The sequence below is a fragment of the Falco cherrug genome, chromosome 9 (genome assembly GCF_023634085.1).
Source record: "Falco cherrug isolate bFalChe1 chromosome 9, bFalChe1.pri, whole genome shotgun sequence".
Lineage (NCBI taxonomy): Eukaryota > Metazoa > Chordata > Aves > Falconiformes > Falconidae > Falco > Falco cherrug.
In genome coordinates this window covers 27,818,177-27,831,592 of record NC_073705.1, presented here as the reverse complement: position 1 = coordinate 27,831,592, position 13,416 = coordinate 27,818,177, and the positions used below count along the sequence as shown (strand labels likewise).

The 13,416-nt window shown below is 41.3% G+C and overlaps 1 protein-coding gene across 5 annotated transcripts in view; it reads right to left on the bottom strand.

Annotated features, from left to right (window-relative positions):
• SLF2 (SMC5-SMC6 complex localization factor 2) overlaps positions 1-12,693 on the bottom strand; it is a 30,385-nt gene extending 17,692 nt beyond the window's left edge. For 3 of the 5 annotated variants that reach the window (XM_055720025.1, XM_055720026.1, XM_055720028.1), the window contains exons 1-6: positions 12,430-12,693; positions 7,497-7,540; positions 6,339-7,042; positions 5,286-5,343; positions 2,928-4,075; positions 26-108 (exon numbers count right to left, since the gene is read on the bottom strand). In XM_055720025.1, the coding sequence (XP_055576000.1) occupies positions 26-108; positions 2,928-4,075; positions 5,286-5,343; positions 6,339-7,042; positions 7,497-7,540; positions 12,430-12,539 (2,147 nt within the window). In that variant the 5' untranslated portion in view covers positions 12,540-12,693. The remainder of the gene's footprint in view (positions 1-25; positions 109-2,927; positions 4,076-5,285; positions 5,344-6,338; positions 7,043-7,496; positions 7,541-12,429) is intronic. The other 2 variants (XM_055720027.1, XM_055720029.1) reach the window with 2 other exon arrangements.
• Positions 12,694-13,416: the final 723 nt, after the last annotated feature.

Here is a 13,416-nt window from a genome sequence, read left to right as displayed (position 1 = left end):
TTCAAAGCAGCTTTTAGAAACAAACCTTTTTGATTCTTCTTTCTCCTTCAAGAGATGTTCCAAGCTGTTCACATATGACACCTGGCTAACAACAGAAGGCTTGGAAAGCTGTAAATGAAATAGTATGAAATTTTGAAAAATACCACAAGCTATCAATTTGTTCAGTATTAGACAATGAATATAATCAAAATACAAACTTCAAATTTTAATGATGTTTTACCCAAAGTTAAAAACTCAAAGGAGATCCTGAAAAACAGGGCAATTAACAGTTTAGGTTTCTCAGTCCTTTGACAATTTTGTATAACGGTCAACAATCTCTTGGTGATTAATTTAGAAATAACTGCTTCACGATGGATCTGAACAGCAAAGCAAGTCTCTGCTTCTCTCCCTGGGGCTGACCTCCAGCTAACCTTCACAAAGAGCATTAGCATTAGAATTATTCTACCTCACAGCTTTTTATTACCATCCAAGGGATTCTCGTGCATGAGACAAGAAATTCCAAGAATGATTTAGTACTTCTTTGTTACTTTCAGGAGTCCCTAGAGGGCAAAGCACCACTATTTGCTAAATCACCTCCAAAATCATCAGACAAAACAAAGCTTCCAAAAAAAAATCCTAATATAAACCCAAATTAAGAAGCTAATAAATAGAATTAAAACCCAAACAACTCACAAAGAAAGTCTTATCTGCTAGAAAATTAGTTTATTTTTCAGTAGCCAGCATTTTATTCAGCTACAAGCAGACAACACAGCTTTGAAATCATTTATGGCCATGATTCAGTTCTTTAGACAAGCAGTGCCCTTCTGACATGCCTTCTTAAACTGCAAACCTCTTACAAGTGACAAAGCTTCCTCCTATGACCTCCTTTGTTTTAAGAGAACACAATTCAGTAAGAGCATACCCTCTCACTGGGCATTTTCTATCACCCAAAGGTAAGAGAAGTTAGTTTAAGAATTTAGTATTCACCTGCTAATAAAACACCCAGTTAATACAGCATTAGTTTTTGGTAATCAGATGTAGCTTTCAAATGTAACAATCAGCACATCTTTGTCTGGGAAATCCTGTGGGAAAGCTGAAGACCTCTTACCTTAATTTATATCTGTTTTATATCTCTAAAATGACTGTTGAACAACTGAGGAATCAAGACTTTATAGCAATGTGCACATACACGTATGTACTTTCTTACAAGACAGGAGAAGAATGCTAGCATATGCAAAACACAGTCATGGAAATTTTGGTTCAGTTCTTAACTGTTTTATTTGGCCATTGATTATGCGGAAACAAGACAGGCCAAATGTTCTGGTCACACACATGTTCCACAAACATTTGATCTAGGCTGCATCTGTTTGCCAGTTTTAACCATTAATTACATAGACATGTTGGTTAAGATTGTGGAATACGTATGTAACCACAGAAGTCTGATCTATAACGTGTCTGCATAATGAATCATAAGGACAGATAAAATAATTATGGCTGTTCAACATCTGCCTACGGAGACAGTAACTCAGTCAACAAATGAACTGTTTCAGGGATTTTTAAATAGAGGAGAGGAGGATGAGAGTATTTATATGGGTATTCTCCTATTTGTTTTCTGCTGTAGAAAACAGCAGTGGGCTGACCCCAGCCAACAGCTAAGCACCACACAGCTTGTTCATTCCCCACCCAGTGGTGGGGGGGAGTGAATAAGAAGAGCAAAAGCAAGAAACCTCATGGGTCAAGATAAAGAGAGTGTAATAAGCTAAGAAAGAGGCGGTAAGGGGGAAAAGAAAAAAAGCGATGCAAAGGCAATCACTCAGAACCTCCCACAAGTAGAAGGATGCCCAGACAGACGCCAAGTAATGGCTACATGCCAGACTCACTCCCCCTGCTTGGTCATGACACTATGTTGCATGGAATATACCCCTTTGGTTATCTACAGCTGTTCAAGCTCTGTTCCCCCAGCTTTTGTTCACTCTGGCCTACTCGCTGCAGGGGCAGAACAGGAAGAGAAAGCCTTGACACTGTGCAAGTACTGCTCCCAATGGCCAGCAGACTACTCTCTTATCGACACTGCTATTGTCCAAAACACACACCACCATACAGCTGTTATGAAGAAACCAAACCCCAACCCAGCCAGACTCAGCACAACAATCTTTTTATTCAAATGCAGGCATTTCCAACCTTTGTCAGGAATGCCACATTAGTCCTTACTGCAGGACTTTCCTAAATAAACACTATATCACAATAAAACTTCAAAATTACTATACTTATTTGACAAGCTCTCGTTGAACAAATAGGCTAACTTAAAAACACACATCAATTCATCACAATATTCTGTAAACTGGGATTTAAACACTTCATCTATCCTTTGTGAACAGAAGCAATTCAGTTTTTTGAAATCCTTTCTAAAATACTTTCAATTTCCATGAAATTCAGCATCAAAGAAAACACCACAGATCGAGAACTTGTACAGATTTCGGACAATCACAGACTGTGACAAGGATATATGACTGGTCTAACATACAGATGTCTCAACATCTAGGTTAATTTCCTCTAGTTACCCTCAACTCAAAAGTATTACCTGATCAGGAAAATGAAAACATTAGACCCCACACATCTTTTAAATGTAACCTCCTGCCTTTTTCTTTAGGGGAGGGCAGAGGAGGGCAAAACCGGAATTCCTAAAAGCCACTGAAGAGCCTGTGGCTAATGCAAGCCAGCTGCACAAACCATCTTTCAAACACTCCAAGGACAAGCACAGTAAGCAGCACACCCTTTCTCTGACTACCTTGCACTGTACAGCATAGGACTCTTCAGATGAGTATCCAGTTTTGCAGGCAAGTAACTCTTCAGTTTTCATGCATTATAAATAATTTTTTAAATCATATAAAAAATACAACATAACAAAGCTGATGCAATACTTTTTTTGGGTTTTTTTAGCCACTTACATGAAGATTCAGTAATGGATTCACGGTGTCCTGAGAAGAGCTGTCAACACAAAATTCTTCCGTTCCTGTCTGTGGCTTGGGACTTGAAGAGAGAATTTGTTGCAGTGACACGAATGCTACTTCTTCATCATCATCTACATCAGCTAGACTGCATTCCAAACTGTCATCTTCACTATCAAAGCTGATTATTGATCTTGCATTCAGCTTGGAGTTGTCTGTACAGGTGCTTCGAGCCTTTACCTCTCCTGACAGTCGTGAGGACATATGGCCGCTGTCCATACACCCTTCTTTAAAAGGCAACAAATGCGGAACACTTTCACCAGTCTCTTCTGAGAGTACAAGCTTCCTAGAGCCTTCCACTAAACAAGAATCAGAAGCATCTTCTGAAGTCGTGTATTTTGTTTTCAAAAAACTTTTTCTGGACTGAATATTGTAAGCTTTATTACATGCATGTCTTTCTGGTATTTTCCCATCTTGCTCTTTCTTAGCATCCAATACCTGAGAGAAGCTAGCATTCTGGAGATGAGATTTCACACCTTTTGTTTGTGTTAAGTGGTGGAGAGAAGGCAACACAGTACTTATTTCCTGAGAAAAAGGAAGGGACTTTTCCAAGAAACAGTATGAGTTAGCCACCTGCAATTGATTCTCTTTGGTATCCACAACAGAAGTCTGGTTATTTTTACCAGGAGTGCGTACAGAATATGAAGATGACAAGCCTACAGCGGAGCAATTATTTTTCTCATTTTCATCACCTGAATTGAGGTATTCCTCTGGAAAAGTAGAGTCACGTCTAGGTAGAGCAGCAGCCTCCTTTATTTGCAGAACATCACCACAAGTAGACTTTAAAATACTTTTTACAAAGTCAGACTTCTTATTTTTGCATTTTGCAGATGATCTACTAAAAGTAGGGTCATTCAAACCTGATACTTTAGATTGATTTGAACTGTGTGTATCCATACTTATGGTAGCATGTCTTTTTTTCCCAGGAAAGTCTATTTGTTTGGATTGCCCAAAACACATCTTAGATCTAAGGCAGTGTGAAGGAATAGATTGCCTCTTCTGCCTACCAGCGGCCATCTCAGATGATGTTCTCAGTGCATTTGAAGACCCCTGATGTTTTGAAACCTGCTTTGGCTGAGAGGTGTCATCTATGAAGTGTTTAAGAAAAAAGCACACCACTGTTGTCATGTTTAAAAGAAACCCTAACTTTTATATTTAAGTCAACTATGACAGAAATTTTTATCAGAAACTACAATACTTCCATTCTGCTTGAACAAAGTGAACCACAACTAAGATTTAGCTGATACTGCGCTGTTATCATTGTAACTAACTTAGAAATTAAATCCTTTGCTTTAAAGCAGCTCAGTAGCCACCATAAAACACTTTTCCTATACACTAGAATTAACCAGTCTTTGGAAACAGACAATAGCCCAGTTGAGGTATGGGACTGGAAGAAAATTTCTGTAATTACCAATTATGGTTATAAATAATGAAAGCATGAAAAGTATTTTGAAAATACTGCAGTAATTTTAAGAGTGGTCATAAAAAAAAAATCTGGAATAGAAAGAAATCCATTTTCAGTCTATGGTTCTACGGTACCAGTCTGCCCTCCTCACCATGTTTTTCTGCTTCCTGCCTTCAGCTGGCATCAGCACCTGGACACTTCATGGCAAACTACTTCATGGAGCTGATGTGGCTGAGAACTTCCCAACTCAATTTTCAGCCAGATCAGCTCCAAAAAGCACTGGCCAAGTCCCACTGCTAGCACAAGCGGAAAGTGAAGCACAGTGGCAGAGAGTCTGACAGGTTTACACAGCCAGGGACCCACAACATGGGAATACTCTCCTTGGTTTGGGTCATCCCTCTTTTTTTTTTTTTTTTTTTAATCATCCCACTGACCTAGCTCAAGCTTCTAGTCGTGTTATATTCAGTTCTACCTACTGCAGAACAAAATTATGTGGTTAAAAAGGACAAAAACCCAAAGAATGGCAGCTAAACTTTAGCGTTCAGTTCAACAAGAAAGTTCTTTTTGGATTAAGCTGAAAGGCAAAATTTCTTAACCACCACAGTGAATGTGGATGTTCCAAAATGCAAGGGAAACCATAAAAATAATCAGGGATTAAGAACTTAAGACAAAGAAACATAATGACATCTAATTAAGTTACAATCTGTAACAATTTTCATTAAAATCCCAAATTACTTTTAAACCTCTTCAAGCTTGCCATATATTAGAAATAACCTTCACTATACAGCAGTAATATTTTTTTGAGAGAAAACAGGAAAACAGCCACTGAAAAGAGACAATAAGTGATGAAACTGATTGTTTAATTAATTCCATATTATAAGTACTGCTTCTACCTGAGGCAGTCTCCCTTGGACAAGAATGTGGTACTTTTCTTAAAGGACGTTCATTTCCCTAAAAATAAAGACGGAGAAAATAAAAAAGTTAATCACATACTTTTTAAAACCAGGTTGTTGATATCTTGAGCAAAGTGCTGAATCCAGACCTAGTTACACACACACAGAGAAATATGGTAATATACTTAAATTTCAAGACAAACTTAACACACAGCTGCAAAGATCTCAACAAAAAGACTCTCCGCAATCTGAATTTTACATCTTTTCTTCAGATTAGCTTCCTGTTGTAAATCTCTCCACTTTTAGGGCCATTAGCCACTTGTGCCCCTGGGCTATATGGCAACATAGTCCAGCTGACTTTCCTCAAACAAGTCATTAGGAATTTAAAGTAACAAAATGACAGAAGACACAGACAAGCAAATAGAGGAACAGGTGCTAAGGAGAAAAGGAAACACAAGCTAAACAATCTTTTTTGTTCCATTCATTGCACATTATGGAGGCAAACATAATGATCATCGTTGCAAGTAACCAGCAACCTTTTAAAGGGTTTTCTTGGTTGTACAAAAGTGAATGTAATTCAACCTGTAATGAAATACTACATACTTACTAGGACCACTCCCACCTCTATCTAAATACTGTGGCTTAAATGCGTAAATCTGAACTTCTACTAACTGCAACTTCTAACCAGCAGAAATTTGCCAGGTTGTTCCCTACACCACATTGTAAGAAAACACAAGGTCATAAGACATTTAAGATAAAAATATTCTTTTCTACACAATTTAAAGCTCCATCGCATTTCCACGCTTGCAATCTATCTCAGAATATCTCCCCTGCTTTTAAACCAGGATTTCTCATTTATTGTAAAATAGTTAAGAACCAGATTACCCAAGCATGATCTAAAATTTACAAAGGAATAGCAAAAGAGGATACATTTTTGTTACACCTGAAAAAGCCAGCACCAAGAATTTCATCCTACATTGAAACAGAAAAAAAACCAAAACACATGTGCAACAGGTCATTGATTTCCACCTTTAATGACCCTTTTAAACACACCTGATGTGATACACTTGTTCCTGAGAATGGCTTTACAGGGTGTGGCTTAGATTGTTTCATTATATGTTTCTTCCGCTTCCTTTCTCTGTGGAGAGTTTCCAGTGACAACCTACATTCAGAGTCAGTTGGAGTGCAGGACAATTTCATGGGAAGACCTGGGTTTTGGCAGGGAGATACGTTGTTCACGGTGCCATTATTTCTAGCACAGGCTTTTAGAGTATCAGCTTCTGAAACCCATTTGTCAGAGTCTGAACTACTGTCTTCTAGATCCATACAGTCAGTTTTCTGTTCCCAACTATTTCCACAAGACAATGGTACTCTTGTTACACCCAGACACTTCTTATTTCTTCCTTCTTCAGACTTGATAGTTTTATCCTTTTTGGCTAAGAAACAGTTGTGAGACCCTGCAGTAATAAGGAGTCTTTGAATCACAACTTTTGGGTATAATGAATCCAGTGCTTTGCATGCTCTGTCATTCTCTAAAATGTTTACGCTGTCCTTTTCCTCCTTTACTCTCCGAAAGGCATCTATCACAGAACCTGTGTTTGGTGTTTGGTCTGGCATCTTTTTTCTTCTGACCTTCTTTGAAGAAGATATTTTCTTTTCAAAACGTTCAGTGCATAAAACTGACAGTCCAATTCCTGCATCTTTTACATTTCCTCTGTCTGGTGAACACAGCACAATACTGTCTTTATGGCCAAGGTCTAAGAGAGAAAAATAAAGACCAATTATTCACAACCACAATACTGGACACATGGACACACCCTTAATAGACTGTATTACTTGATATCTTCTCTCTCTCACACACACACTCCAAAATTAATTTACTTAATCATTTAGTTTTGCTAGTGCCATGGCATTTATTTCATATAAAAGAATTGTACAATCTATGCTACAGCTTCAGTGGTTATAAAAATATAGCTTAAGCATGAGACAGTAATTTTAAATATTAATTACATCACTATTTAAATAAATTAATTTTAATATAAAGTTATTTCAGTTAGATTCTTATAAAAAAAAATTAAATGTGTGCATTTTGACATATTTAGTAAGCTATACTCATTATGCTGCTGCTCCAATTTGGAAAGAGATTGGACTATACTTCTGCACACTTATATAATTAAAATTAATTTAAATATCTTCATTTAAAATATTTACCTTGGTTTAAAACTGGTTTGAAGAACTCTGCAGTGGTCTGCTTTCTGAAGGGAAAACATAACTTTATCTTTTCAAATGAACAATACCTAAATGCCCATACAGTAAATATTCATAAAATGCTGTAATTTATTTCTACATATTTTGTTTTAACGTCAGCAGCTCTTATTTCCGATCGCTCACCGATAGATCAAAGAAAGCACTATCATCCTCATTGCCTTCCAGCTTTCACTCTGCTTGGCTAGTGAAGCCAACCAACCTGTCAAGTTTCTTCACTCAAACTGTTTCCCTTATCATCCTAGTAAAGTCTTAACCATCCTTCTAGCTTAAACTATGCTTTTTTAAATGGGACTGACCTCACCTGTATTCAGTATCCCAGATGAGACCTTAACAGTACCTTACGTGATACTGTTAATAACCTCCCCATCTCCACTATCAACACTTGGAGCTGGTAACTCCTACTGTAAATTTTTTTCCCCCCAAAGTGTTACAGTGGTAAGCAGCTAGCCTTATCATTATCAATACCACAGTGACCAAACTCTCTTCAATGGATTATTAATTGCAGTCAGGTCTAACCACAAAGTTCCACCTGCAAGTTGTAAGGTTCAACTAATCCTGTAACTTTCTTGTTGTTCTCCAGAACTCTTTGTGTACTTCTGCTGCTTTTTTTCACACATTTGGTGCCAGGATGGGATGGTGTCATGGTTTAATCCCAGCCAGCAACTATATACCACACACCCACTCACTCACTCCCCTGCTCCCCTCCAGTGGGATGGGGATGCAAATCGGGGGTGGGGGTAAAACTTGAGGGCTCAGATAAGAACAATGTAATAATTTAATAATAACAACAACAATAATAATAATGCAAAGGAGAGGGAAGAGGAGAGAATAAAATCCAAAGGGAAGGAAAAAAAAAACCAAACCAGTACATAATACAATTGCTTACCACCCGCTGACCAATGCCAGGGCAGTCCCTGAGCAGCGATCGGCAGGCCCTGGCCAACTCTCCCCAGTTTATATACTCAGCATGATGTCCTATGATATGGAATATCTCTTTGGTTAGTTTGGGTCAGCTGTCCTGGCTACGTCCCCTCCCAGTTTCTTATGCCACTCCAGTTTTTTCACTGGCAGGAGCTGAGAGATTGAAAAGTCCTTAACTTAGTATAAACATTACTTAGCAACAACTAAAAACATCAGTGTGTTATCAACATTATTCCCCTACTAAATCCAAAATACAGCACTGCATCAGCTACTAAGAAAAAAATTAACTCTATCCCAGCCAAAACTAGGACAGATGCAAATCCTGATCTGCACTATTACCAGACTTCTCAGTAGGAACTTGTACCAGCACTGCCCCTTAACAAAACAGACATCAGTGGCCTCCCTCCGTGCACACACTATGGGCATCTTCTGGCTTCCAACAGAAACAGCAGTCTACAACCATCTTATTTTAACACATACAAAGCTAATTAACAGCTTTAAATAAGAGGTATCTTCTCTGGCAATAATAATTGGGACATAAAAATACCAAGGCATTTCTCTGAGAAAATGCCACTTCTAAAAATGGGCAGATTGTCCGAGTAATATACAACTTGGACATTAAAATACACCAAGAACTATGAACTTGTTATCTTCACCTTCTCCCACATGGCAAGTATGTGGCTTCAAGGCTGTATTTATGCCTGTTTTGGAAGTGCCTCTTCAAGTTCCAACAAGATATTGGAGTGAGAAAGCAGTAATACAGATTTGTTTACAACCTTCTTCTGTCTTCTGTAATCTTTCTGTGCCTTCCAGTGCAAAGCTGTATCATTACTGTCTGCGTAACGGCGATTACAAAGGCAAAACTTACTTATCCCAGTTTCTAAGCCAACATATTCAAGCATCCATACAAGACTGTACTTTCACAGACTCAATAACTATTTCTGAAGTTCAGACCAGAAGAACCCACTGTTCACTTGCTCAAACTAAACTTGGATTTAATTTTGAATGTTTCCATTAGCTTGTTACTTTCACTTTCACATTTTCTGACATGGCTTCTGCATTTTTAGCATCTACACATATAAAAAGCTGTTTATAATGCAGTGACATTTCTTTAATCCGGTTACCGACAAGTAATAATGTATGAGAATACTGTAACTCAGTGAAAAGCCAACTGCGTAAAACTGTCTTTCGGGCTAACAAACAGGGCAGAAAAATTACTTGTCAAGGACTACTTGCCTCCAACCTGTCCCAGCTTAGTTTGACATAGGCCAAAATACATCCATTCTTCCCACACGCAGAAGCAACAGGGTCCCCAAATTTCAGTTCAACAGAAGAATCAAAAGGCTAAATTGTAAGTTTATCTGTTGATGGTTTAGTCTTTCTGCCCTAGACTACCTCTCACTCTTGACACCCTGACCTCACCTTCTCACAGCAAGGCGCTCTCTGCCTTGCATTCCTTCATGCTTGCTTGTGACTGCTCTCCCAGCTGCAAAATCATCCCATACCCACAGCTTTCTGCACCGCCTATCTTTTCAAAACCCTTCTATTTTCCTCACTAAGCAACTGTACTTCTTCCTTCCAGGTTGAAGTCCCATCTGCAAACCAACCACTGTTGGCAGTCCAAATCTCATCTTCAGCTACCTCTCAGATTCCCATCTGCACTTGAATCTTGAAGGCAAACCAAAACCAAAGTCTTCTGCTCATGTTCTTCCTTCTTTCCACAGCCTTTCCACAGATTTCAAATGACTGCTTATCTCCCTCCCACACCCACTATCTCATTGTTTTATCTTGTTGCTGTTTTATTCTAAATGTGAGAGCTTTGTAATGAAATTATTGTTTGTTCCATAATTACACAAAGCCTTGCACATAACTGAAAGAACGGAGGCACTGCTGCTAAAAAAGAAAAAAAAAAGCCCTTTTTTTTTCCTCCCTGGAATAAAAGTTTAACTTCAATGGAGAGTGATTTGTCTTACACTATTTATTTTGAAGTGCTTAGCCATTAACATTTTCTACTTCACAGTTGTAATTCTGCTTTTTGGAAGTGCAAGGGATAGGAACTGTCCAACTAAAACAAAAGAATAATTTCTCAAGTGCTGTATCGTATCTCGGACAAGTAAGTGTACTAGAATTTTCAAACAAAAACAAGGGGGGGGGGGGGGAAAGAAAGCATACCATACAGTACAAGGAGGAACATGAGAAAGTAGTGGGCCTTTCAACCTGCTTATCATACATATTAAAGTACAAAACTCCCATGTGATTGTCCTGTGTGAACAGGATCACAACTGTTCACAAATGAATCAAAGGAGAATTTCCACTATTGTTTTAGTAAGAGGTCAAATAATCATCCCTAAAAGAATGAAGAACTGATGAAGCAACAATAATTACTGGTTTTCACTCTTTTTACACAAAATGTATCTTTGTTGACAAAATATACATTCAGCAAAACATATTTATCACCACTAAAAATTATTCCACCATTTTTTGTGAAATCTCATCTTAACTCAGACACCAGGAAGACTGCTCAAAAATCAAAAAAGGCTAAACCCAGAAATACATCATCTCACTTGACAAAAGAAAAATAGCTACACATCCAGGAGATGCACCTAACAGATCTCCCAGTTCTTTCAAAATTAAGGGCACAACCTGCAACGGAAGAAGGGAGGAAATTCTTTACTTGTTTGAGAAAGAGAAACCCCTGAGTACTTTTTAAAAGTGACTAGTATTTAGTCATACCAGTTGTTATCTCTGACTGGATAAAAACTATACTTTTAAAAATCTATGATGGAAACACTTGTAATAGCTCAAAGAAAGCAAAGCCACGCAACCTAGGAGTAAACTACAAAACGTTACTGCATCTTTGACAAAATGAAGCATCTTGAAAAGCACTGTAAAAATTCAAAACAAACAACAAAACCCAGAACAGAAAGTCACACCTAAAACCTCACTAGGTCTTTTAGATGTCTGCAGCAAAACCAAAACACAAAATAGTTTCACTTTGGGCAAGAAGCAACACAGAAGAGGAACTGAAATTCCACCTTCTTCCTTTCTTTCAAATATCAGTGCTATCAAAAAAGAGGATCCCCTGAAACGAACAAAGTAAGGTGCTGATAATGGCATAAGAAAATTACAACTTGCTTCATACTGCAAGAAACAAAACTTACTTAACTCAGCAGCCCCTACAAAACCTCATTGAGTCTCTGGCAGAATTCAGATTTCTAGTTACTAGACAGGTTCACCATATCTAAACTCTGTCACCAACTGCCACTGCCTCATTGGAGGCTTTGCTCTCCAGCACCGTTAGCAGCACAGTTCACAGCTGGAACAGGCCTGAAAGCTGAACCAGTGACAACTGAAGTTCTCTCTTTAGAGCTGAGCTGCTGAAGCCCGCCTAACTCTACAGGTAGACTTGCTAACAATCAGCGAGACATAAGATGGGAGGACATGTGGGTACACATGGGAAAACTCATGAATCTGAATGTTCTGCTGAGGGTGCCAGTCAGTACTTAGCTAGACACTTTCTTCAGTTCTTTATATGCCATCAGATTGCCTGGCTATCGCGCCCCTTTCGCCTGAGCCAGCCAACTACCATCAGCGTAGGAAAGCAACGGCCAGCGCCTCAGGGCTGGGACCCCCAGGGGCGCCAGTGCAGGTGCAGCTGGCACCCCGCCGTGCTCCCTGATGCTCTCACACCCCCATCTGCCCGCCGTGCCCAGGGCCGAGAGGCCAGAGCTGGGAACAGCACCGTGAGGCCCCCGCAGCCACCGGCCACCCGCAGAGCGGCCCCCCGACCCGGGCGCGGCGCGGGGCAAGCCACGGCGGGAGCGCCCCTCTGCCCCGGGAGACACAGTGCATGCCGGGAGGCGAGGGGCGCCCCGCCGGCCAGCGACGGGACCTGGCAGCGGCCGCAGCCACCTCCCCCGCCCACGTCCGCCCCTCAGCCGCTCCCCGCCGGTACCTGAAGCCCCGGGCTGCTTCTGTAGCTGCGGCCGCCGGCGTAAAATGGCGTCGGGACCTAGTGACGGGCGGGCTCGGCAACGGCACGCCCACGCCGAGCGGCCGGGTCATGACGTGAGTTGCTCGGTTGACCCTGGGCGGCGGCGGAGAACGGAGAGACCGACCGCTGCCGGCACCACAGGACAGGCCGCTGGCCGGAGCGACCCCCGCCCCAGGGGCAGTGGGCAGGAGGCGGTGGAGATAGATTTTATTCTGCTCGGTCACTGATTGGCTGAGCGCCTGAAGGAGTAGCGCTTCCCGTTGGTTCACTGCGGCCAGGGGCGGGACGGGGAGACGGAGCGCGGTTGCGATTGGCTGCGGAGCGAAGAGGCTGCCGGGGCGTCCTCCCGCGCCGGAGGAGGAAGGGCTGTTTGGCGCCTCGCTCCCGCACCACCCACCCCATTCCCGCTCGCTGATTGGCGCGCGCGGAGCGGGCCCCACCCCGGCTCGAGCGCGAGGCGCCGCCCAGTTCCGGCCCCTGGCAGCCGCGGGGTGCCCAGCGCGCGCGGCTGGCAGCCTCCCCGCGGGGCGGCAGGTCCTGCGAGGGAAGGGCCGGGGGCAGCCGCGGAGCTGCAGCCCACGGGCATTGTGCTGCGTCTGTGAGAAGGTCCGGGCTGCACATCCACCCCCGTGGGTGCTTGACAGAGTTGTGGCTGTCGGGGAAGCTAAAAAGCTGGGAAGGGAGTAACTTTTTATGAATTCACCCACGTTGCCACCAAAACGGCATGCAGGTCTGTGCCCTCCCAGCCACAGCCTGCTGTATGAGCTTTGCTCTATACCTTACTCTACACCCCACCTCACCCTTAAAAATGCATCCTTTGTGTGATTGCCCTATGTGCTCCACACTTTATATATTTAAAAACCTGGACTAGACAACCTGAAGAACCAGATTTGCAAGCTTAAGAGAACCCCAGTATCTGTAATGTTTGTGAAAATTTACATAATTAGC